The following is a 24499-nucleotide window of genomic DNA, read 5'->3' as shown; positions in this document are numbered from 1 at the left end:
CAATGTTAAAAACGCCTACTTTAAACACCCAACTGAGTGGGACCAGTATACTTTAAGTCTTAGACTAGGATTAACCTTCTGCATTTACATCCTCAGTTTAGTTTGTGGTATACAAGCTTATTCACTTTGCCATCCAGTCAGTGAAACGTTTGCAAGAGGCTCAGGTCTCCACTTTGAGTTCTAGAATAATTGTCAGCCTCCCAATTCACCAGATTACAGTACCCATAACACCAGACCTAGATGTGGTGCCAACACCAAGACATGTGGCAAGTTTAGCTTTTGAGTGCAAAAAGCTAACATGACTTGTTACAATTCTAGTTGGCCATCTACTAGACCAGGCTTGTTCTCACAGGATGAACTGCACCATCGAGTTTCAACCAACTGAGGAGGAGACAGACTGCAAACAAAAAGGTTTATTTTCCTGACAATACCAACTGCCCATCACTTCAGTTAAATGTTTCCAAGATGCTCAGCTTCGTGGCCTTAACCAGTTAGTGTGTCCAGCTTGCTTCCTTTGACATGTGGATGACTGATCCTGAAAGAACAGGAAGATGAGCACATTAGCGTTATAGCCTCGATAATATACATCAATGGAAAGCCCTAGATGCTACCCACCATGTGGATGTTGATCTGTGTGCACCTTCAGGATTGTAAAGTCTGGAATGGCTTCTGGGCTGGACATTGGCTGGCTGGCCCACCAGTTGAGTGTTGATCTTTGGCTGATAGCTGGGATGCTGACCCTGCAACTGGGGCTTAACCTTTGAGGCCTGGAGAAAAACTCTTGTTCCCGGATGCTTTGCCTGGTTGCTTGGACCATGGAAAGGAGCATTACTACGCAACTGTGGCCGGACCTTTGAGCCCTGGATAAGATTGCTACCCATCTGCAAGGGATAGCTGGGCTGGGAGGCTGGGCCCTGGAAAGGAGCATGGGTACGCAACTTGGGCTGGATCTTTGAGCCCTGTAGAGGATGGCTAGCTGCCTGATGTGGATACTTGCGTCGGTAACCTGGGCCATGGGTACCCAACTGGGGCTGGCCCTTTGAACCCTGAAGAGGACGGCTAGATGCATGCTGTGGATGCTCATGCTGGTAGCCTGGGCCATAGAAAGGCACATGGGTACGCGACTGGGGCTGGACCTTTGAACCCCGGAGAGGGCTGCTAGCTGCCTGTTGTGGATGCTTACGTTGGTAGCCTGGGCCATGGAAAGGCGCATGGGTACGTGACTGGGGCTGGACCTTTGAACCCTGAAGAAAACGGCTAGATGCATGCTGTGGATGCTCACGCTGGTAGCCTGGGCCATAGAAAGGCGGATGGGTATGCAACTGGGGCTGGAACTTTGAACTCTGGAGAGGGCTTCTAGCTGCCTGTTGTGGATCCTTACGTTGGTAGCCTGGGCCATGGAAAGGCGCATGGGTACGCAACTGGGGCTGGACCTTTGAACTCTGAAGAAGATGGCTAGATGCATGCTGTGGATGCTTACGTTGGTAGCCTGGGCCATGGAAAGAAGCATGTGCACGCAGCTGAGGCTGCACCTTGGGACCCTGGAGAGAACCAATAGCTGTCTGTCGTGGATATGTGGGCTGGTCAATTGGGCCCTGGAGTGTAACGTGGCTTCGCAAATGGGGCTGCGCCTTGAGACCCTGGAGAGAACGGCTAGCGGCCTGGGAGGTCAGGCCTGGTTGCCGGGAAGAGTAACTTCTTGGTGCAGACAGATGCCTTATTACCTGGCTTGGGTAGTCACGATCGAGAGACCCTTTAAAACTGGCCTCAGGATTCCATAAACTCTGACTAGTACCATGATGGTAAGCTACAGAAGACAAGACAGTCAGTTTGCATGAGCCACCTCTACAGTTTGTCATACTAGTTTTTAGTTAAAACATCAATTAGTTTGTGCTAGAAGAACTCTGAACTTAGTTATTTAGTCCAATTTAATTATTTAAGTTGGCATTTAGACTCACGTGCAATACTTGCTTCAAGCTGTCCAACAGCAACCAACCATAGCACAGCTCTAAAACAACAAAAAATACTGAAATAAGCCACTTCCCAGACACACAACAAGACTTAAAGAACATCATGTTGAAACATTACCTTAAAACAGACCCCATGGCTTCAACTGAAAGACCCTCAGGCTCAGAGACCTTTACCTTCAGCTATATCCAAAAACCTTCCTACCAGTGTGGGGGTTCAACTTTTAACCTGTTCTGACAGCCAATCACAGCTCACTCTATTCATAATTGGTAAAGTGGAAACAGGTGGAAGCATAGAGATAGATAAACACCAGAGTGGACATCATCATTCACTGAAGCAGCCAGAAAGGACGAGCTCCGGTCATCATTTTGGTAAAGGCATAGAATGACGTCATACTCGCTGTTTACACCACAAAAAGCATCAGAAATTTGTTGCTCCAGCAGAATTGTTGTTACTGTTTTTTATGCAGACTTGAAGACCTTTTTTTGGGGGGGCATTAATACAACAGAATTTTATGGAATATGTCACTTCTGTCAGTAGTTGATCTGTGGATGGTGATACAATACTGGGGGAGAGACTGTAAAAAAATATTAATCTTACCTTATTTCATCAAAATGGTACATTTTGCATAGATAAAATGGAATTATAATTAATACATATATTTACAGTATGTGACACTGTCTCGGTATGTGTTTCTCTAAAATAAAATGCAATAAAGAGTTTGTAACCCCCCCCCACACACACACACACAAAGAAAGGAGAAAAAAAGGAAAACATTAATTATAATTCTTGTAGTATTTTACACACCACGTAGCTGGTTTTGTGAAATAAATGTATCTGACGGTTTTGAATTTTGGGTGTGGCTGTCAGTGCAGTAACACCCGCAAAATTGTAACAATCTTCTCTTCCAAAATGGCGGATAAAAATTATCGAGGAAAGGAGCCCGACGTCCGCTCTAGTGGTTTTTCATGTCTATATTTGACAGTCGCAAGAAGTGGGTTTTGCTGCCCTCTTCTGGGACTTACCGGCGCTTCCTCTCCTCTGCTCCTTGTTCATTCAAAACACATTTCTAACTTAATTTCTCCAAGGAAACCTTCACACAAGATTGTTTGTTTGTTTTAGCTGTACTACCGCCAAAAGCACAGCAACAGGCGAGAAATCCTGTTACTGCAAATTATGTCAAGTCGGAAGAAATGTAATCAGATGTTTCTTTTCATTATTTCTTCACTTTCCTGAATTAAACAGTTTCACCTAATATGAAACCATCAGCAGAAACAGTTACAAAGTATAAAGAAGTGGACTTTTTGAAGAATAAACCTTTTCTGTCATTTACTTAATGTAGTTATTCAACAGATTATTGATTTATTTTTGGTCTTCATATTATGACGTCTTGTGATGTCATCATGAAGTCACTTATACCAATTAATCACAAATATTCTACTGATTAGTATGAGCTGTTGATCAAAACTCTAGCCAGGTTGGTAGCTGAGATTTTACAGAAAGTGTTTCGGAGCTATAGCTGTGCAGCTGCTCTTTAACATTAATTTGTTCTCTCTCTCTCTTACACACACACAGGAGTGATTACAATAGTCTGCTCAAGGTGATGTGGTTTCTGTTTTATGCTTTATTGTGTCATTCTTGGTGAAGTTTTTTTTAAATATGTAAAATCAATTCAAGATATCTCACAGTAACATGGGTGCATTGGGCCTGAAATCATGAGATCATTAAATTTTGGTGGCGATCCAGATCAAGTAAGCGGATCTTTGACTTGGCAAGGTCTTTAATCTCCAAGTTGTTCCCAGTGTGCGGTTGAGTGCCTTGTATGGCAGCATGCTGAGACTGGTGTGTGTGTGTGTGCGTGTATGAATGAGAAGCATCATTGTACAGCACTTCAAGCACATTCCTTTGATCCTGATACTGCCATTCACCTTTGAGCTCTGATTCCTTTCATCCTGTAATCAGGATCAAGCAGTGCTTGCAGGCATAAAAAGTCCAACAAATGATCTGAAATAAATTGTTGTTGGATACAACTTATTTTTACTGCCGTGTGTGTTGTGTCAGATTATGGTTGGAACATTTCCCTGCAGAATGGATTTCAGGAGACAGTTGTGGATCAATGACAGGAAATAAACCCTTGAAGAAAACAAGTGTTTTCTTTGTAAAATGTTTAGTGTAACTGTATGTTCATCTGGTAAGGATGCCTCCTGGGCACCTCCCAAGGGAGGTGTTCCAGGCACGTCCATCTGGGAGGAGACCCCGGGGAAGACCCAGGACTAGGTGGAGAGATTATATCTCCACACTGGCCTGGGAACACCTCAGGATCCACCAGTCAGAGGTGGTCAATGTGGCACGGGAAAGGGAAGTCTGGGGTCCTCTGCTGGAACTGCTGCCCCCACGACCCGAACCCCGAAAAGCGGTTGAAGATGATGTATGTTCATTTCTATGTATTTGGTTAAGTCACATCGTACTGTGCCCCCACCCCTCTTTTTTAAAAGTCGTTTCATCGTTATCTTAACATTGGATTTAATCAAAAATGCTCAAACTGTTTTTGGAGTCAATCCAGAGGATTAATGAATGTGGTATTAAGTAAAAGCAACATTCCATCAGAAGTAGTACTCATATTAATCCCGGTAAGAAAAGGAATTTCAGTTAGTTAGTTTAACATGTTTAATGTAGCGTTAGAGCCTGTGTTTGTTTTTTCTGGAACCACAAAGAGATGCCAGCATGACACAATGGTCCATTTAGACAAAAGTGCACAAAACTGCACATACTTCTTTGACGTGTTGTCGATTCCTTGTTTGGATCATTTCCAGCGATGAATCAACACATTACTGCTCTTCATTTTTTTCCTTTCCACACTCAAGCTGAGACATCACTGCAATCACATCTTCAAAGAGTCTGCCTCTTATATATAAAGTTAGCCTTAGCCCATTACCAAGACTCCAGAATCATCTTTATCTACTACATAAACAACAGGTTTGTTGTGTCCCACAGCAGCCTGTACTCAAGGTTGTTGAAGTGGAGCAATACCTCTACCTGGTGGACATTTACCATTAATCGGGATACAATAGTATTTCACCAGAAGCTCTATTAAAGGTAACCATATGAAGGTATGTTATCCATATTTCTTCCATTTTCTTCTCCAGGATGTAAACTGAAAATGGGTTTAGGAGAATCAACATAGAACCAGTACCTAAACAAATAATTCTAGTTTGTTTTTATTTTGGTGTTTGACTTTAAGCTTGTTCTCATGTTGTTCTGATTTTCTTTTTAATGAGATGTTTCAATATTTTTACGATGGACAACACTTTTCTGTGCTCAGATTTCAGGTTTCCATCATTGGCATCAAAACGTCTGTGTGCTCTCAGAATATTGACTTTATTCAGACATGACTGTACAAACATGTTATGAGCTCAGGATCAGCCTGCAGGACGACGTGTTAAACCTGGTAGAACATTCTGGCAGCTGTCCAAGTCCATTTCAAAGAAGTGAAAATAAAAGTGTAAGAGATTAAATGTTCTCTGCAGAACCTGTGTGGCAGCACAAACCAGTTTCGTAATTAGACACCACAAAATAACACGAGGAGACTGTGGTAACGGAAGCAGATGGTGTGCTTGCCTCCTAAACAAAAACTTCCTGCTTCAAGGCCACATGTACCTTATTTTCTGTGTACATCTAGAGTTGCATCAGAAACTTGGGTCAAATCACCTTGCACGTCAATACTGAATCAGCTGCAGCCAAAAGAAAGACTAAAGAACTGACTTGAGTTGCAACTCTGGCTGTTCATCTTGGTAGAAAAACCTCCCTGCTTTGTGTGGTTTTTGCCAAAAATGCATATTTACAGATAACTAAAAAGTATCAAAAAATTTAAAATCCACTCAGATTTACTGCAGTACTTTCTACCGCGTACAATTTTTTTCTTTGCTTATCAGCACTGTATGTGAGGCAATGTGGTTAACTGTGCAGGAAATAATATTACATTTGCATTTTTTAAAAATATAAGGCCAAATGAAGTGAATTTTCAGCAAGATTTTTGTTTTAGGCTGTAGAAGAGTGCTTCCAAAAGTGTGGGCTGCAGTTCCCTGGTGGGCCATGAACAGTACAGTAGAATGAGAATGACGACAGGAAATCTTAAACTGGGAACCTTCTGTTTTTGGAAGTAAGTGTACTGAGCACTTGACCACCTCTGCACCCTTATATTTTATGTTTACTTCTATTTTGTCATTTGATTTTTAAATGGACCACAATGGAAATAAGTGTTTTCACTTTCTTGTGTCATCCATGTACACTCAACAAAAATAAACGCAACACTTTTGGTTTTGCTCCCATTTTGTATGAGACGAACTCAAAGATCTAAAACTTTTTCCACATACACAATATCACCATTTCCCTCAAATATTGTTCACAAACCAGTCTAAATCTGTGATAGTGAGCACTTCTCCTTTGTGCCATATCAAGATGCTGATTAGACACCATGATTAGTGCACAGGTGTGCCTTAGACTGCCCACAATAAAAGGCCACTCTGAAAGGTGCAGTTTTATCACACAGCACAATGCCACAGATGTCGCAAGATTTGAGGGAGCGTGCAATTGGCATGCTGACAGCAGGAATGTCAACCAGAGCTATTGCTCGTGTATTGAATGTTCATGTCTCTACCATAAGCCATCTCCAAAGGCGTTTCAGAGAATTTGGCTGTACATCCAACCAGCCTTACAACCGCAGACCACGTGTAACCACACCAGCCCAGGACCTCCACATCCAGCATGTTCACCTCCAAGATTGTCTGAGACCAGCCACTCGGACAGCTGCTGAAACAATCGGTTTGCATAACCAAAGAATTTCTGCACAAACTGTCAGAAACTGTCTCAGGGAAGCTCATCTGCATGCTCGTCGTCCTCATCGGGGTCTCGACCTGGCTCCAGTTCGTCGTCGTAACCGACTTGAGTGGGCAAATGCTCACATTCGCTGGCATTTGGCACGTTGGAGAGGTGTTCTCTTCACGGATGATGCCAAGGAGATGTGTTGCACCGCATGAGGCAAATGGTGGTCACACCAGATACTGACTGGTATCCCCCCCCCAATAAAACAAAACTGCACCTTTCAGAGTGGACTTTTATTGTGGGCAGTCTAAGGCACACCTGTGCACTAATCATGGTGTCTAATCAGCATCTTGATATGGCACACCTGTGAGGTGGGATGGATTATCTCAGCAAAGGAGAAGTGCTCACTATCACAGATTTAGACTGGTTTATGAACAATATTTGAGGGAAATGGTGATATTGTGTATGTGGAAAAAGTTTTAGATCTTTGAGTTCATCTCATACAAAATGGGAGCAAAACCAAAAGTGTTGCGTTTATATTTTTGTTGAGTATATTTACAATTATATTATGTACTTACATTGAACTTACTAAATAAAATCATGCACGCACACTCACTTTTAATACTCACTTTTAATATAAAGATGATTTACCTGGTAGAAATTTACCATTATTGCAGGTACACTACAACTTCGTTAAGAGCTCTAATGTGTGTGTGTGTGTGTATATATATATGTATTATATATATCTCAAGGCTTAAAAAAGAGGACAAATAAGGACAAAGAAACCCCTTTTATTATTTGAGGACAGGCAGTGTGTATGAAACTGTAAATCGTCCACATAGTTTATGGCTCTGAGAGTGAGGATGGACATATTTACATCTGCTGAGAGACATCAGTTCAGTCCAGCTGGGAAACCTCGTGGAAGTACGCACACAGCAACTTCACTCCCTGAATGTAGTTGAATCTGGAAACATTTATGAGGATTTGTTTTTAATCACAGTAAAATTGGAATTTTTTTCCAAGTTCAACTGAATGTTCATTAAACACAACTTGAATAAGCACACATATTTGGTATTGTATTTTAATGTTACACAAAAGGCATAGATGGTACAAAGTAGTTAATGTTGATTTAACAACATGCAGCTGATAGATTTAACTGTGAGTTTACAGGCAAGCTTTTTCTTTTTAAACTTCACTTGGTGTCATTTCTAAGTTGTTGCTAATGTTACATTCACTCTCATCCCATGGAAATCTTCCCTCTTTGTTAATCAGATGTTTCGGTGTGACATACCTGTTGATTTTCTCGTTCTGGGAGTGAGCGCCGTCATCAGAGGACCCGACAGGAAGAAGCATCACGTTGCATCCTGTCGCCTCCTGAAAGGTGAGCGTGACAGGGATGCTTCCACCCTCACGGGTCAGGTCAGGCTCCAAACCAAAAACTATAGTGTAACACACACACAAAACTCTTAAAAATGTGTGGAGGTCAAACTACAACACAGTGGCTTGTAAAAGTATAAAAAATATAAAAATTCTAAAATGATCTTCCTTAGCCTCAAACTGAAAACAAATCTCTACATCTTGATATAAATTAATTAAAAATATAAAAGCCAAGATGATGGGTTGCATAAGTAATCAGCCCCTTTGGTATAATACCTGTAAATAATCAGTTTATTTGCCAGTTTTCTTCAGACAAGTCAGGGGATGGATACATGAACATTTCCAAGTCACTGAATATGTCTTGAACTTTATTTACATCAGTTGTGAAGAAATACAAACTGTATGACACTCGATGGTAAATCTGTGTGGAGTAGACAGTTCTCAAAAACTGAGTGACTGTGCAAGAAGGAGACGAGTGAGGAAAGCCACCAAGACACCCAGAGAACCCAGAAGAGGTTTTAGGCTTCTGTGGCTGTGACTGGAGAAATTGTGCACAGTGCATGTTTTGCATTTTGTATCCATGGTTATACAGCTTCATAATGAAGTGGTATAGAGGAGGGGTTTCTTTCACCAAAACATTAGATCTAGGTTTGCATCTCAGATGTACGTTCTAGCAAATTGTAGCTGAACTTTCAGGTCTTCTTTTTAAGAAAACCCTCCTCTGTACCACTTCATCATGAAGCTGTATAACTGGAGATACAAAATGCAAAACATGCACTGTGCACAATTTCTACAATCACAGCCACAGAAGAGTGTAACTTCTTCTGGGTTGTCTGGGTGTCTTGGTGGCTTTATTCACTCTTCTCCTTCTTGCAGACTCACTAAGTTTTTGAGAACTGTCTACTCCACACAGATTTACCACAGAGTGTCATACTGTTTGTATTTCTTCATAACTAATGTAAATAAAGTTCAAGACATATTCAGTGACTTGGAAATTATCATGTATCCATCCCCTGAATTGTCTGAAGAAAACTGGCAAATAAACTGATTATTTACAGGTATTATACCAAAGGCTGATCAAGTTGTAGAGATTTACTTTCAGTTTGAGTTTAAGGAAGATAATTTTAGAAATTTTTATATTGAGAAGCCTGATTTATTTTTTGTATTTGAAATGCCATATATATATATATATATATATATATATATATATATATATATATATATATATATATATATATATATATATATATATATATATATATACACACACACACACACACACACCTTTATTCATCACCTTCTGCTTTTAAGTATTCTAAAATCTGATCTGATTTGTGTCCCTAGGGTGAATAAAAATTCTGCTGGTCACAGAGCTTTCTCTTATCGTGCCCTTGTTCTGTGGAATGATCTCTCTGCATCAACAAAACAGTCAGATTCTGTAGAGACTCTGAAGTCCAAACTTAAGATCTACTTATTTTCCCTTTCGTATGACTAGCATACTGGCGTCGGGTGATCACCCAAGTACACGATTATCCTAAATATGATTGAAACTGGTCAACTGGTTCTTGAGATATCACACTAACAAGGGTGGCAATGACAATATATTGAATATCTCACTGTGACCTTGAAATTGACCTCAAGGTCACCGTAAATCGAGTGGTGTCGGGGGATCACCCAAGTGCACCCTTATCCTAAATATGAATGAAATTGGTCAATTAGTTCTTGTGATGTTGCGCTAACAAGAGAAAATAGACAGACGGACAGACATGCTGATCGCTGTATCCCTGTATTTCATATGATAACAGTGAATGGGCTCTACACAGCAAAATCACCAATCTTAAAATAATGCAAAAAAGTTTCTATAAGTATTCACTCTTTTCAGTCTTAAATTAACAATGTCAGTGTTAAATTAACACTGACACTATTAATTTAAGACTCCAAAAGTGTTAAAGTAACACTGCTGATTTTACTGCGTAGAAGTTCAGTGCTATTTGTGAAGGATATGAATAAAGCAGGAATTCCATATACTGCAATCAAAGGAAAACTTGTCTTGCGGCATTAAATAAAATGACAAATTAACTCTTTACTCTTAAAACCCCTGTTACACCTTGACAATTTAGCCAGTGTATGCCGAGTGCATTAAAAATGCTGGCATACGAGGTCTGTCAATAAAGTATAGGTCCTTTTTATTTTTTTCAAAAACTATATGGATTTCATTCATATGTTTTTACGTCAGACATGCTTGAACCCTCGTGCGCATGCGTGAGTTTTTCCACGCCTGTCGGTGACGTCATTCGCCTGTGAGCACTCCTTGTGGGAGGAGTCATCCAGCCCCTCGTCGGAATTCCTTTGTCTGAGAAGTTGCTGAGAGACTGGTGCTTTGTTTGATCAAAATTTTTTCTAAACCTGTGAGACACATCGAAGTGGACATGGTTCGAAAAATTAAGCTGGTTTTCAGTGAAAATTTTAACGGCTGATGAGAGACTTTGAGGTGATACTGTCGCTTTAAGGACTTCCCACGGTGCGAGACGTCGCGCAGCGCTCTCAGGCGCCGTCGTCAGCCTGTTTCAAGCTGAAAACCTCCACATTTCAGGCTCTATTGATCCAGGACGTCGTGAGAGAACAGAGAAGTTTCAGAAGAAGTCGGTTTCAGCATTTTATCCAGATATTCCACTGTTAAAGGATATTTTTTTAATGAAAGACGTGCGGACGGATTGCAGCGTCGGCTCACAGCCGCCGCGACGCTCCGCCACAGGAAAAACACCTCTGTTGGAAGCCTTAAGGACAAGTTGGAACATGTCCAGCTGTTAAACAATTTCTCATATACTCACTCCACTGAAAGCCATCAAAAGCCGCCTGGATTTTACAAATGGTTATCAACAATGGAGGTGTTTTTCCTGTGCCGCCGCACCGCGCCGGCTGCGTCCCTAAAAAAAGCTGTTAAAATATATATCTATATATATATATCTATATATATGAATAAAACATGTTCATATATCCATCCACTGTCTCGTCTGAAGAAAACTGTCAATAAAACTGATTATTTACAGGTATTAAAGCAAAAAGGGGCCCTTTACTTCATAAAAAAATCCATCACTTTGGCTTTTATATTTTTAAGAAATTTGTATCAGGTTATAGAGATTTACTTTCAGTTTGAGTTTAAGGAAGATAATTTTAAAAATATAATGAGAAGCCTGGTTTACTTTTTGTATTTGAAATGCCATAAACAAATTAATATATGTGAAATACCAAGGGGCTGAATACTTTTGCAAGCCACTGTGTGTGTGTGTGTATATATATATACACACATATATATATATATATATATATATATATATATATATATATATATACACACACACACACACACACCTTTATTCATCACCTCCTGCTTTTAAGTACTCTAAAATCTAATCTGAGTTGTGTCCCTAAGGTGAAATAAATTATATATATATATATATAGAGAGAGAGAGAGAGAGAGAGAGAGAGAAACACGCAAACTTACGGTATCGCCTGAATATGCAAGCTGCTGATGGCTCGTAGTCTGACCTGTTTGCTTCGTCTCCATGAAGAACTTGCGGACAGACGGTCCGATCGTTAGCTGGTAAGCTTTCAATCTGTGTGTTTTTTCCGAAGCTGTTTCGATATTTATGGAGTATGTTCATGTCTGACTTGGTTTTTCTAATTGTGTTTTTAGCTTTCTGGTTTGTAATGAATGTGATACGCGTTCCGGACTAATTGTCATAGTAACAAATCAAGCAGAGCATGCGCAGCGTCACAGCCATATAATGAAATTTCTTAATCTTACCGGTTCGTTTCAGTCGGATTCATCATCACAGCCTGATGAAAACCTATCCACATAAAGCGTCCTGATTTTGGAAAACAGCATCTGAAAATACTTTAGTTTCTTGTCATGGCTGAAGAAACGTAACATTTTAAAAGAAGTCCCTCTGTGGTTTGTGTGTTTCTCAGCCTGAACCAGAGACTGCCGGCGCTTTGTGCCACAACAAGCAATTTGACAAGTTAAAAGAGTCACAATGCCTCATTCGGGCATGTCAGCGTTTTCCGCAGGCACTAAATTTAGAAAGTGTTAAATTACTCTGTTTGGCCTCCATGTGGAATGAGGATTCCGCGCGACAGAGTACGTATGCTAGATGATGTGTTTGTCAATATTTACGTGCACCACCTGCCAGACAAAAGGGTTCCGCCGGTAGCGGAAACTCAAACTAAGCCAGACTTAACCATTTCGACCTGCACCATACTGTGCAATACTGACCTGAAACGTTCAGCGTATTCTGCACATTTCACATACATCAGCATACCCTGGCTAAATCGTCAAGGTATGACAGGGCCCTAAGCTGTATACACTGCTAACATTCCTTCCTCAGTCCGTACCCGTCTTCATGGCCTTTCGTCCAGCCATATAGTGTGGGTGGTTAAAGTCCGACATCCAGGCTTTGGCTCCAGAAGTCGCATACACCTTGAGTTTGTTAGGGCTGTTCCTCTCAGCAAATTTCTTTTGCAGATAATCAACAGCCTTTATGGGGGGAAAAAAAGAGAGAGAGTAATACTAGTGATCCAGTGGTACAGGAAAAATGTTTGGTTGCCAGAACAAAAGTGCACATCTGGGAAAAAAAAAAAGGAAAAAAAAGTTTGAGTGACACTCAATGAAAGGTTTTTTTTATGAAGTGAAGGGGAACAATATAAAGTTCAACAATAAAAGACTCAGCATCATCCTGTTTTAATTTTACAAGACAAAATTTCATTACATTTCAAAGTACTCAAGTCGCTTTGGCTGCTCCCTTGTTTCCATTCGGGGGCGCCACAACAAATCCAAGGTGGATCTGCATGTTGAATTGGCACAAGTTTTACACCAGATGCCCTTCCTGACGCAACTCCACATTACATGGAGAAAAGTGACAGGGGTGGGGGTTTGAACTGGGAACCTTCCGCACTCACCACTTAGTCACCACCCCTGCCTTTCATTACATTTCAGAGTGTTGTGACTGGCGTGCCTGGCTGGCTTTTGTGTGTCTTCTGTTTCTGTCTTTTGGTTTTCCTCCCAGGTGGTGCGCATTTGGGACTGAGTGGCTGTGTAGCTGAGTTTATCAGGACCTCACCCTGATCACCTGAGGCTGATCACGTGCAGCTCGTCAGGACTCACAGCTGTGGTGCATCTACACGGATTGGAACATGGTGGCATTTAAGTCTGGAGTGCACAGTGTGTGTTGGCCAGAGACTCGACCTTGTGACCAGACGGGTGAGATCGTCGTCTCTAGAGCCATCTCCCATCAGTGGATGCAGAGAACGTCCAGGTTTGATGCATGGTCTGTGAAAGAGGAGGGGGTGAGGTCTCACGCTCGTCAGCACACTTCCTGAGGTACGTTTGGTTTTGTGACTAACATTTATACAGTCAGTAAATGTGGTGTCCCTCACACCTTATTATATTGAGCTGTATGTTAGTCGTTTAAATCAGCTTCCACTGCAGTGGAGTTTTGTGAACAGGGTGTTCTATGCCTGCAGGGTGGGAAGCTGATTTGCAATTAAGCCAGGAAGTGTTTGCTGTTTGTACACCTTTGAGTGGTCTCTCTGTGTGTTGAGTGTGGACTCACATAATGATTTCTTCTTTCACAGACTCGGTTTGTCGCGGCCACCTGGGGGGTGTCGGCGGGGTCCTTGGGTCCGAACAGTTTTCTGGCTCCGGACCGTTAGCGCTGCTGGGAGCGCACCGCAATCCACCATGCCAGACCGCGCACTCTTTTGTTGTTTTCGTATCACTTCACTGTTATGTTTATTAAACTCTGTTATCCTTTGTACCGTGCTCTGCGTATTTCATACTGGGTCCTTCAAACGCTGGTCGGTTCTCCGGGCTGCGTCCGACTCATAACACAGAGTAATGTATCATAATTCCAATACTGGCATGATGAAACTGTCAGACAGCTGTTAAAGGTCTCAGGGGATAGATACCTGCTTCTCCACAACTTTTGGATCCATATCAGGCACAAGACGGATGGAGAATTTGCCAATGACCTTACGGGGGATAACAGTCTTGGCTCCTACTTCAGAAAATGCACCCTCGATGCCGTGGAGTGAAAGAGAAGGGTGCCGCCACCGGTGCATCAGGATTAGCTCCTAGAAGAAAAATAAAAATACATCTTACAAAAAAGGGTGTCACCTCTCAGGAGAAAAAGGTACATGCCTACCTTTGAGCGAGGCAAACAATACGAGGGTACTTCAAAACGCTCTTATTGAAATAACCTTGTAGGTATTACTTATGTACCTTGGTGTCATGCAGCAGCTGTTCGACTCCAGCGTCCGTGCGGTATTCTTTCAAATCAAAATCAATATCCTTGTACAACTCCTTTTCTTTGTCTGTCACAGGTGCCACATCTTTGTAGATTCCAGGAACCAAGATCTTCCCTCTTTGGTCAACCAAGGAGCCTGTTTATAAAGAAGCACATACTATATTGGCTACAAAAATAAGTAAAAAAATATACATACTGCAGGCAAATTCATTATAAAAAAAAAAAAGAGTTCCACTTGCCCATAAGTGCAATGAGGTCAGTCATGGCTTCATGAATGGAGCCACCAAACACCCCTGAGTGCAGGTCCTTGCTGCAACCCTCCACCTAAATTGTAAAAATTATTTTTAATTTCAATAAGCTGCATCACAGTTTGCAGACAGTTATGGTAAAGAAACACTGAGGCTTCTTCACCTCCATGAAAAAATAACAGAGTCCTCTGAGACCATAGGTGATACAGGGTTTGGTCTTTCCCAGCCAGTAGTTGTCTGAGATGCAGACGTAGTCCACATCTTTCAAGAATGTGTCTTTTTGAGAAAAGATCAGGTCATCCAGACCCTCAGATCCAGATTCCTCCATCCCCTCGAAGCAGAATCTGATGTTAATGGGAAGCTCCTGCAACACAAAGAGAAAAATAGTCACAGCATCATGTTTGCTTGCTCAAAAGCTATATTATATATATATATATATATAATTGTAAATTTATCCATGCACAATTGATTTTACCATTTCATTACAGGGACCTTGAATCTGATTAACAAAATCATCAGGTGTTGTAACACGGTTTAATCATTAAGGACTGACTGGGACCAGAAACTCCATATGTGTACATTTCCTATTTGTTCCAGTGACCTTTGGTCGGTTATCTTGCTGATAGTCCTCAAGTCATCAACAATTAACCATCAAGTCTGCTCTGTACTTTATCACAGAGATCATTTCCACAAATGCTGTGAAGTTATTTTGAAAGATGCACTGAACCATTTCTATAGTGAGTCCAGCCCTTTTTAATAGGGCATTAACTCTCCTTTCTCAAGTATTCTGTTTGTTAATAAGGGGATTGATGTTTTTTTTTCTTGCCAAAAGGGAAAAACCTCTTTAAATAAAAACTGATGAGAACTTTACCTGCTGGGTGTTCTTGTAGGCCTCAATACAGTTGAACCAGGCCAACACGGGACCCTTGTCATCAGTAGACCCTCTTCCATACAGTTTGCCTGCACAGAAAATCAGTATTTAATCAAGACTGTTTTTTTTAAACAAACCCTCTCACTCGATGTTTGTCTGAGCTCAGAAGCACACTGATACATTTGCCTGTTTTGTGTTTAGTGCTGGGCTAATGGTGCACAACAGGTTTAACAGCATTTCTCATCCGTTGAAAAAATAAAGAAATTTAAGAATGGGGTGGCGCAGTGGCTTTGGTTAGCATTGTTGCCTCGCAGCAAGAAGGTTGTGGGATCACTTCCCACCTGAGCCTTTCTATGTGGAGTTAGTTCTCCCTGTGTTCATGTGGGTTCCCTCTGGGTGCTCTGGCTTTCTCCCACTTCCAAAGACATGCATGTTATGTTCACTGGAAACTTTAAATGGACTGTAGGTGTGAGGGTGTGGCTGTGTTTGTCTGTGTACGTGGCCCTGTGATGATTGCCATCCTGTCCAGAGTGTAGCCATGACTGCTGGGATGACCCTTAATTGGAGAAGGCGGGTATAGAAAATGGATGGATGTTATTTAAAAATGAACACAAGGAAGCTGAGTCTCCTATTTCCTCAATCTGGCTAAACTATAGTTACTAATTTAATTTACTTAAATTCAAAATTAACATTTTTTCCTATTTACTATCCATTCAACTTTTCTTCATAGTTTGTAATGTGCATTACACAATCTAACCTGACTACAAACTGTGTTCTTAAAATGCACATTTCACATGGAAATCATTGGCAAGTACAATGGAAAGTATTATGCAGCACTGCGGTGGTTATATTTAACGTCTGTCTCAACACATTTAGAAAAAGAATCTCATCAGCAACTCCCGAGCAGGAGGAAGTGAATGTGTTACTTTCTATCAGCTGATTATCAGCTGAGCTGCATAGAAATGCATAAATTAACCCAACAAACAGGAACGAAAGAGGATGAATAATGTCTAACAGTCGCACAACACAGATTTTGATCAGAGGAGGATTTCAAACAGACCCAATAATCGTATGACAGTTTACATACATCAAGAGGCACCTTTCACACCAGAGGGACTTTTTCTTTATTCTCAAACAATTCCCCCCCCCCCCCTTTTTGGTATTTTTGCACCACCTGGAAATGTGGATGAGCATAGCTCTGAAATGCCATTCCAGAGTGGAGCTGCAACAATTAAACAATGATTAATCCTCTACTAACTTATCAGCAACTGACAACTATTTTCATAATGCCTGAATCATTTTGAGACATTCTTTAAATTCCAAATGCTTTGATTCCAGCTTCTTAAAAGTGAGTATTTTGGTGGTTTCATTACTAGTTGCTTTTGTCCTCTATAACCTGAATCCATAACCTGAATATCTTTGGCAGTGAGGACGTCGTCTTGGGCTTTGTGCAATGCTGATCATCATTTTCTGCCATTTTATGGACCAAACAACAATAACAGATTAATAATAACAATAAAAACAATATATTAATTGAGAAAATATTCAACAGATGAATTGCATACAAAAACAAGAGCAATCAGAGACTGTGACAGCCACCAATCCAGATCAAGATCACCTCCAAAATTCAGCAAAGTCTTCCATGCCCTAATATCTATCTGTGGTGAAAATTTGATCTGTGAAGTAGTTCTGAAGTAATCCTTCAAAGTTTCTATCAAGAGAAATCTTGATCCAGAATCTGGATTCGGATCCGGATCACCTCCAAAATTTAATGGAGTCTTCCATGGCTTAATAGCTATCTGTGTTGAAAATTTGGTAAAATCCAGGAAATAGTTTTGCCGTAATCCTTCAAAGCATATATGAAATGAATCTTGATCCAGAATCTGAATCCAGATCCGGCTCACCACCAAAATTCAGTGGAGTTTTCAATTACCTAATATCTATCTGTGGTGAAAATTTCGTCAAAATCTGTGCAGTAGTTTTGACGTAATCCTGTTAACAGTAAATCCTTCAAAGCCTATATAAAGTGAAACTTGATCCAGAATCTGAATCCAGATCACCTCCAAAATTGAATGGGTCCTTCCATAGCCTAATATGCATCTGTGGTTAAAATTTTGCCAAAATCCATGCAGTAGTTTTGATGTAATCCTGCTAAAAGACAGACGGACAGACAAATAAACACCGATGACTTTAATACGTTCTTGCCGGACGTAATTAATCAGTTATAGCTCTATTCTGGAGGACACGTTTTTAAAACCCTTCTAGCACAATAAGAACCATTAATCATGTAAATGTAGATTCCAACCAGGTTTGTGGTATTTATTGGTGTGAATTCAAACGAAAAAAAACGGCTTGGTCTGAAAGCATATAATCAAGAAAAAAGGCAAATAAGAGACTTGAATTGATGAAAGGGTACTGACATTAGGTTTAATAAATTAAACTTTTAATACTATGCTGTTTTATATACATTGAAAAAAAATATGTTGCAACGAAATAGACATTTCACTGTCAATCTAACAATTTACAAATGCTGCAAAGACTGTAAAATATTTGACTGGCCTATTTTACGCTTGAAAAGTTAAACATATTACTTTTTCTTGTAGAAATGCAACATACTGTTTGGACAAGCTGCGTAATTTCTTTTAAAGCAGATTAGATTTGATTAACAGCACTACCATAAAACATGAAGCAACTGAGATGGACTTTGAAAATGTATTAAACTGTGATTTGATCACAAGCAATTGATTAAGGGTCAAAGAGCATTTACGAGCGATTAACTATGATGTCACATTTAGACGATGACTGAAGACCAATTTATCTGCTCGCATGCAAAGTAGCCTGGTGATGTTTTTAATGTGACAGCGCATAGCAAACAATTTAAAAGATCAGTAATTAACATTCACAAATTCTGCAATGTGGTTAAACATGCCTGAAACTGTATTTCAGGTCTCACATGTAACACACCTCAATGTTTTGTTGAGTCAAAAAGAAAGTATTACATCGAGGCCTTAAAAACAAAGTGAAGTGACTCATACTGCTTTGTTCTTGCATCCTGGCCAACATTCCTGTGGTAATCTATAAATTCTCTTTGCCTGTCAACAGTCAAATAAGAAAGAGAAACTGCAAAAGGCTTCTTCTCACCATCTTTCTCCACCAGTGTGAAAGGTTCTGTATCCCAGCCATCATCGATATTAGCCGGCTGGACATCAAGGTGACCATAGATACACACGGTCTTCTTGCCAGGGTCTGAACCCAAACGCCCCAGAACGATGGGTGGCAGGGGGATCTCTCCTCCAGAGGGAAGCTAAATATAGTTATAACTGGATTAAATTATCATATTTATAGAGTACCAGTCTGTTTTAAACATAGTCTGTTTTAAAGATGATCGATCACCACAACACACACGAAGCAACGTCAAAACTACGGCAATCTGCAACACCTGAACGTACAGTGCATTACTAAAACAAACTTTTAATCTTTTTTCTGACCTGCTGCTTGCCAATGTCCACCATCTCCACCGTCCCGCCCAGTCTCTCAATGTCCTTCGCTGCCATCGTCATCATCTTCTTGATCTCATCGCGCTTCTCAGGCCAAGCAGACACACTCTGGACTCCCACCCACTCAGCAAGGCGCTGACAAACCACAACAAATCTGATCAATTACAATATCACCTTTGATGATTTTTCACACAAACTACGTAAGCCTTGGGGATTGTAATGCTTACACATTTCATTTACATTCAAAATCACATTAGGACTTGCTGTAAAGTTCATCTACCATCATGATTTCATATGATCTGTTGAGTCACCTTTTACATTTATGTTTCACATACACATACTTTCACATACTCTTTCAACAAAAGAGCACTCTGAACACACACACACACACACTAATTCATACAGGGCAAAAAGCATTTGTCTGTTCTGAGTGTGGTCAAAGATTTGGACAAAAGAGCAACCTGAACACACACAATAATTCATACAAGACACAAAAACGAAATACCAAAACCTTAAAATTGATCTACGAACAACATGGTCATCGACACAGGGGTTAAAGTTCTCTATCGCTGTGACTGATTTCCTTCAATTGGTCGCAGAGCCCGTTCTACCCATTTTGGTGCCCAAGGCCTTGGATTTAGTGCTCAGCATAATGACCACAACAACTAGCCAACCACATCAGCACAAAAGTCAGAATTATTCTTACCTCAACATAAAGATCCTGATGCTCGTCCACATACTTGAAAAGTGCTGTGAGATCGGCCATGGTTACCAGGATAGAAGCTGTGGGATCAACAGGCAAGGTGAATGTGACATCCTATCTTGTGCTCTGTGTGTTTTTATGGGAGGACAAAGATTGTGCCCTCCTCCAAACCTGCTGACTACCGATGTATGTGTTTTTCCTTAAGCGGTTAGAGTGCCAGAAGAGCTACTTTCATATCAGGGAGTTGCAAATACTTTTTGCACAGATACGCCTACAGAGTGACTGAAATGTTACTGCAGAACTTGTGGTAAAAATGTGTTGGACTAAAAGGTTATTTTAAAAAAAAAAACTACTTTAAACAGGCATCTTTACTGGAACAATTAGATAAAAAAAAAAGAAAATAAATACTGGCAGCAAAGTCTTTTTTTATGCCCTGACATGTAGCTCTAACTCTCAACAACACAAAGGGCCCCATGCAAGAAGCACTCACACCAAGACATTCATTTGTACGTGGCTCGTACCACAGATTTTCTTCCAGCTGCTCCCAGTTGCTTGGTGTCACCACAACAGATTTTGTACAGTTCTGCATTGGGAAACGACAAGCTTTACACCAATTGCCCTTCCTGATGCAACTCCAGCTCTACATACAGACACATGATCACAGCTCCTATGGTTCCCCAAAGGCATCTTAGCCAAATACTAACCAGGACCTACTCTGCACCACTTGTCAGAGCTGAGAGGATTAGGTGTGTCCAAAATAGCATTGTGGCAGCAAAAACCCTACATACATTACATGTCATAATTTCATTCACATCATCATATTTACCTCTACAATTTAACTTGGACAGTGTTTATTGATGTATTGATGAATGATATATTTAGGATACTCCTTTATTCATCCCAGAACAAAGCTCCCTCTGGGCACGCCACCCAGATAAGCACCATCCATATATGTAGGACAAATTGAACACCTCCCCAAATGCCAACTTCCAGAGGAGGGAAATGAAACAGTTATCGGTAAGTACGCAGGCTGGACAGGCCATAGTCCCATCTGTTCTGCACGGTGGAGAAACCTGCACATTTTACATCTCTCCCTGCTCTGCCACAAGTTGATTTGCTAATTCAGGTGCACAGCCAATCAACTCCTAACAGACCCCTGAATTAGCAAATCAGCTTGTGGCAGAGCATGTAGAGATGGAAAATGTGCAGGTTCAGGGGTCCTTGAAGGCCGGATTGAGAACCCCTGCTCTACACAATGACAGACTTTTGTGTGTGCTTTTCTGAGAGTAGGTCATTATTCTCAGTTCCTTCATTCTACAGTTCCTCTTTGGTGTCGTGGATCCCAGTGTCCTGATTGGACCCTCTGACATACATGGGTGGGGTGCATAGCCTTCTCTGGTATTTGGGGGCATTCACTCACTCACTCATCTTCAACCACTTATCTGGTATCGGTTCACTGGGGCAACAGGTCCAATATGGGACACCAAACTTTCCTTTCCCGTGCCACATAACCACCTCTGACTGGGGACACCAAGGCATTCCCAGGCCAGTGTAGAGATATAATCTCTCCACCTAGTCCTGGGTCTTCCCTGGGGTCTCCTCCCAGCTGAATGTGCCTGGTACACCTCCATAGGCAGGCGCTTATTTAAGAAACTTTACATTTCTCATGAAGGCATGCTAATTTATGTACAGGTGAAATTGAGCATGTTCACACACCTAATCTACACAGCTTCGTAGATTTATGGGCATTTTCTGAATCTGGCCTAGCCACACATGCCCATATAAGAAGGTATGAGAAATTTAAAGAGATGTTTACGAAAATGGTCTTGCATGAGGTCCGCTGTCTTTGCTGAAGCTTCCCATCCACTGAAAAGGATATTTTTTTTAACATTTTGTGGCTGTATATGTAATACTGCCCTCCAGTGGCATTGTGAAACTGTAAGCAAACTCTGAACATCAGTCAGAGGTGATGCAGATGTCCACAGTGTAAAACCTGCATTCATTCATGGGTGATTCTTTAACTATGGGCACTATTGGCCTTGTAAATGTAATTTCCACCACACCATTGCCTTACAATATAAAGCGCCTTGGGGTAACTGTTTGTTGTGACTTGGCGCTATATACATGTGCTCTGATGTCACTGTTTATCTCCATAGAAACTACCCAAACAATCTTTCATATAAACTGTTTAAAGGGACATTACAGTGTTATGGTGAAAATTATGGCAATAGTGTGGGACAACTACATTTTGTTTAAAAAAATCACAACAGTTGTATGACAATGAATACCCCAATTATGTTTTGATTATTTTACTGATATTTTATTCAGAGATATTTTAAAACATTAGAAAAAAATGTTTCTTTACCATTCATTTTTATCATTGAAGATCAGAAGTCTGGGTGTGGAACAAGCACAAAACGGCAATATTTGCATATAATGATGCTGAAAAAAGGTGAAAAAGTCATCATAGACTACTAGAACAAATTTCTTAACACACTTTCATTGTAAAGATAACTATAAAAGTGTGAAATTTCCCCTTTTTTCTGTTTTTCATACAATATGATCAAAGGACATAATAAGTGCCCGTAGTCTAAGAATCACCCTCATACATATTCCTGATGTTTTGTGTCAATTTGAATATGAATCCAAAGAGGGTATGAATGAGATGTAACCTGTCATGGCTAGTCTGGCAATACAGACCTTCTGGCAATAATAAGGCAATTTCCAGATGGTCTGGTCAGTCTGCAGATTGCCTTGCTTACAAATGATAAGCACATATACAAATATTTAGAAAACAAATCATAAGTGCAAAAGTAAATACGGAATTTACAGCAAGTTTGTTTTTTCACAATTGTCTGGGAAGTGGCGCTTGTATTGCTAAAGTCCCAGTCACGCGGCATACAACGATTCCTGAATGAAGAAAAAAGCCACAAAGTCACACATCGTCGAGAAAAGGTGGACGAATGAGCTTTCACTTTTCCCATCACCGAATAGTCTGCAAATCAAGAACGCAAAAGGAAAGAAACAAAACCAAAACTAACGTTGACCTCGATGTTTTAAACGAAACGTTCACGGTCACGTGACTGACAGCAGCAAATTGTTCAAAATAACATCTGTTTTGTTTCAGCGAGTTGCTTCTGTTCCTCTTTCTTGCTGCTGAGGAGGTGTCAGTGAGCCGTGCGTTCGTGCATACATGTGCGTGCATGCATAGACTGAATGCGCACTAGACTACAGCCTGCATCCCTCCATCTGGAACTTTTGGAAAAATAATTGAATTTGCTTACTGCCGCAGGCAGCCAGCGTCTCCCTCATTTCCACAGTACTTCCAGGTGAATGGAGAACTGTCCGTGTCTGGCACTGGCCATGGGGAACTGTCCTTTCCTCTTTTCCGAAGCTAATAGACTGAGGCGCGCACGTCCATTCCAGTCTATATTTCCATGACTTTGGCTAAGGTGCACCTTTATGAGTGAGTGCGCTTCTAGTTGCAATTCTGGATAAATGGTAGCTGGATAAATGGTTACTTTACATACCTTAAGGTGAATACACAGTTTACGCCACTACGTTTTGACATTAAAAGCAAACCTTCCAGGCTAACACGTCGTCGCTGGACTTCATCGCAGACTGTGACGTCAAATGAAACATTTTGGGTAACATTATCTTGGTTCTGTCAGTCTGACTTTATAAAGTACATTTGCTGTTTTTAAAGCAACCCATTTTAAACTATCACGTCAATTTAAAAACTACAGCTACCTTCTACGCATGACTCGCATCACCTACACACAGACACATTCTGTCTCCTAGCACCGCTGTAGAAACATCTACATTTTTGTTAAAAAAAAAAACTGTATTTTTCTAGATAACGATTAAAAAATAAAATAAAGTAAAAATACAGACCACCAGGGCAGCGGATGAGATATCTCTGTGGTCACTTGTGTCGCGCAAAGAACCGCGTGACAGTAGCAGATATTTCGTCATGCACAAGAAACAAACAAAAAAAAAAAGACAAGACCCTCGTTAGGGGGCCGCCATCTTGGAGCGGTCATGCGGCCCGCTCCACTCAGTGTTGATTGGCAGCGCAGCGTATTTAATCCATCCTAACTCTGAATACTAACTCTGAATACTAAACTAGATATATAACATATCTATTTTATGTTTTATATAGAAATATAATGTATTCATTAGTCATTGATACTCCATATTTATATATATATATATATATATATATATATATATATATATATATATATATATATATATATATATATATATATATATATATATAAATCAAATAGTGTAACAATATACTTCCTATCAGGAGAGAGAGAGCGAGTTCCAAGGCTGTACAAAGCAGAGAGAGAATAAAATGTTGTAAATGTAAATTGTCAAATAAGCACAAGAACATGACATCCCCGCCCCAAGCCATATTTTCACATGTACACACTTCACACTTGCTCGTGAAAGTTTTCCAGCTAAAAGCTCTAAAAGAGGACTGTGTACAGAGCTCTCTGCAGCTCTCAGCACCCTATTATAATACTACTAATAATAATGCATTATATTTGTATTGCGCTTTACACAGTGCTAAAAGACACTTTATAGAACAGAGAAAATAACAAAGAACAAAGCAACTTTATTATAGGAAGATACAAAAATAAAATAAACAAGAATATAAAATCAAAACTTCACTGTGCCCTGTGAATCACTATGATGGC

The 24499-nt window shown here is 40.5% G+C and overlaps 2 protein-coding genes across 4 annotated transcripts; both read right to left on the bottom strand.

Annotated features, from left to right (window-relative positions):
* Positions 1-288: 288 nt before the first annotated feature.
* LOC117501501 lies at positions 289-1859 on the bottom strand. Its single transcript, XM_034160395.1, has 2 exons — positions 616-1859; positions 289-535 (listed from the first exon to the last, which is right to left on the bottom strand). The coding sequence occupies exons 1-2, from the start codon at positions 1857-1859 to the stop codon at positions 484-486; spliced, it is 1296 nt and encodes a 431-aa protein (XP_034016286.1). The 3' UTR covers positions 289-483.
* Positions 1860-7564: 5705 nt separating this feature from the next.
* Positions 7565-23746, bottom strand: cndp2 (carnosine dipeptidase 2). 3 transcript variants are annotated; one of them, XM_034160835.1, is made up of 12 exons: positions 23685-23746; positions 19794-19870; positions 19079-19222; positions 18732-18894; positions 15591-15679; positions 14883-15083; positions 14711-14795; positions 14447-14607; positions 14134-14298; positions 12562-12703; positions 8081-8228; positions 7565-7753 (listed from the first exon to the last, which is right to left on the bottom strand). In XM_034160835.1, exons 2-12 carry the CDS (start codon positions 19851-19853, stop codon positions 7687-7689), a joined length of 1425 nt encoding a protein of 474 aa, XP_034016726.1. In that variant the 5' UTR covers positions 19854-19870; positions 23685-23746; the 3' UTR covers positions 7565-7686. The 3 variants fall into 3 exon arrangements, with proteins under 3 accessions (XP_034016726.1, XP_034016727.1, XP_034016725.1); XM_034160836.1 differs by lacking the exon at positions 23685-23746 and having other exon boundaries at positions 12562-12698; positions 14129-14298; positions 19794-19990; XM_034160834.1 differs by lacking the exon at positions 23685-23746 and having other exon boundaries at positions 19794-19988.
* Between the last annotated feature and the right edge of the window lie 753 nt (positions 23747-24499).

This window comes from Thalassophryne amazonica, chromosome 20 (assembly GCF_902500255.1).
Source record: "Thalassophryne amazonica chromosome 20, fThaAma1.1, whole genome shotgun sequence".
Classification (NCBI taxonomy): domain Eukaryota; kingdom Metazoa; phylum Chordata; class Actinopteri; order Batrachoidiformes; family Batrachoididae; genus Thalassophryne; species Thalassophryne amazonica.
The sequence above is the reverse complement of the archived record's forward strand: the minus strand, read 5'-3'. Positions and strand labels throughout refer to the sequence as shown.

Excerpts from the sequence above, each read along its gene's own strand:
- LOC117501501 (XM_034160395.1), bottom strand. The coding sequence starts at position 1,859 with ATGACAAACTGTAGAGGTGGCTCATGCAAACTGACTGTCTTGTCTTCT. Across the intron at positions 536-615 it reads CACAGATCAACATCCACATG|GATCAGTCATCCACATGTCA; the intron begins GTGGGTAGCATC and ends CTGTTCTTTCAG.
- cndp2 (XM_034160835.1), bottom strand. The coding sequence starts at position 19,853 with ATGGCCGATCTCACAGCACTTTTCAAGTATGTGGACGAGCATCAGGAT. Across the intron at positions 14,796-14,882 it reads TCTGTTATTTTTTCATGGAG|GTGGAGGGTTGCAGCAAGGA; the intron begins GTGAAGAAGCCT and ends TTTACAATTTAG. Across the intron at positions 7,754-8,080 it reads CAGAACGAGAAAATCAACAG|ATTCAACTACATTCAGGGAG; the intron begins GTATGTCACACC and ends AAATGTTTCCAG.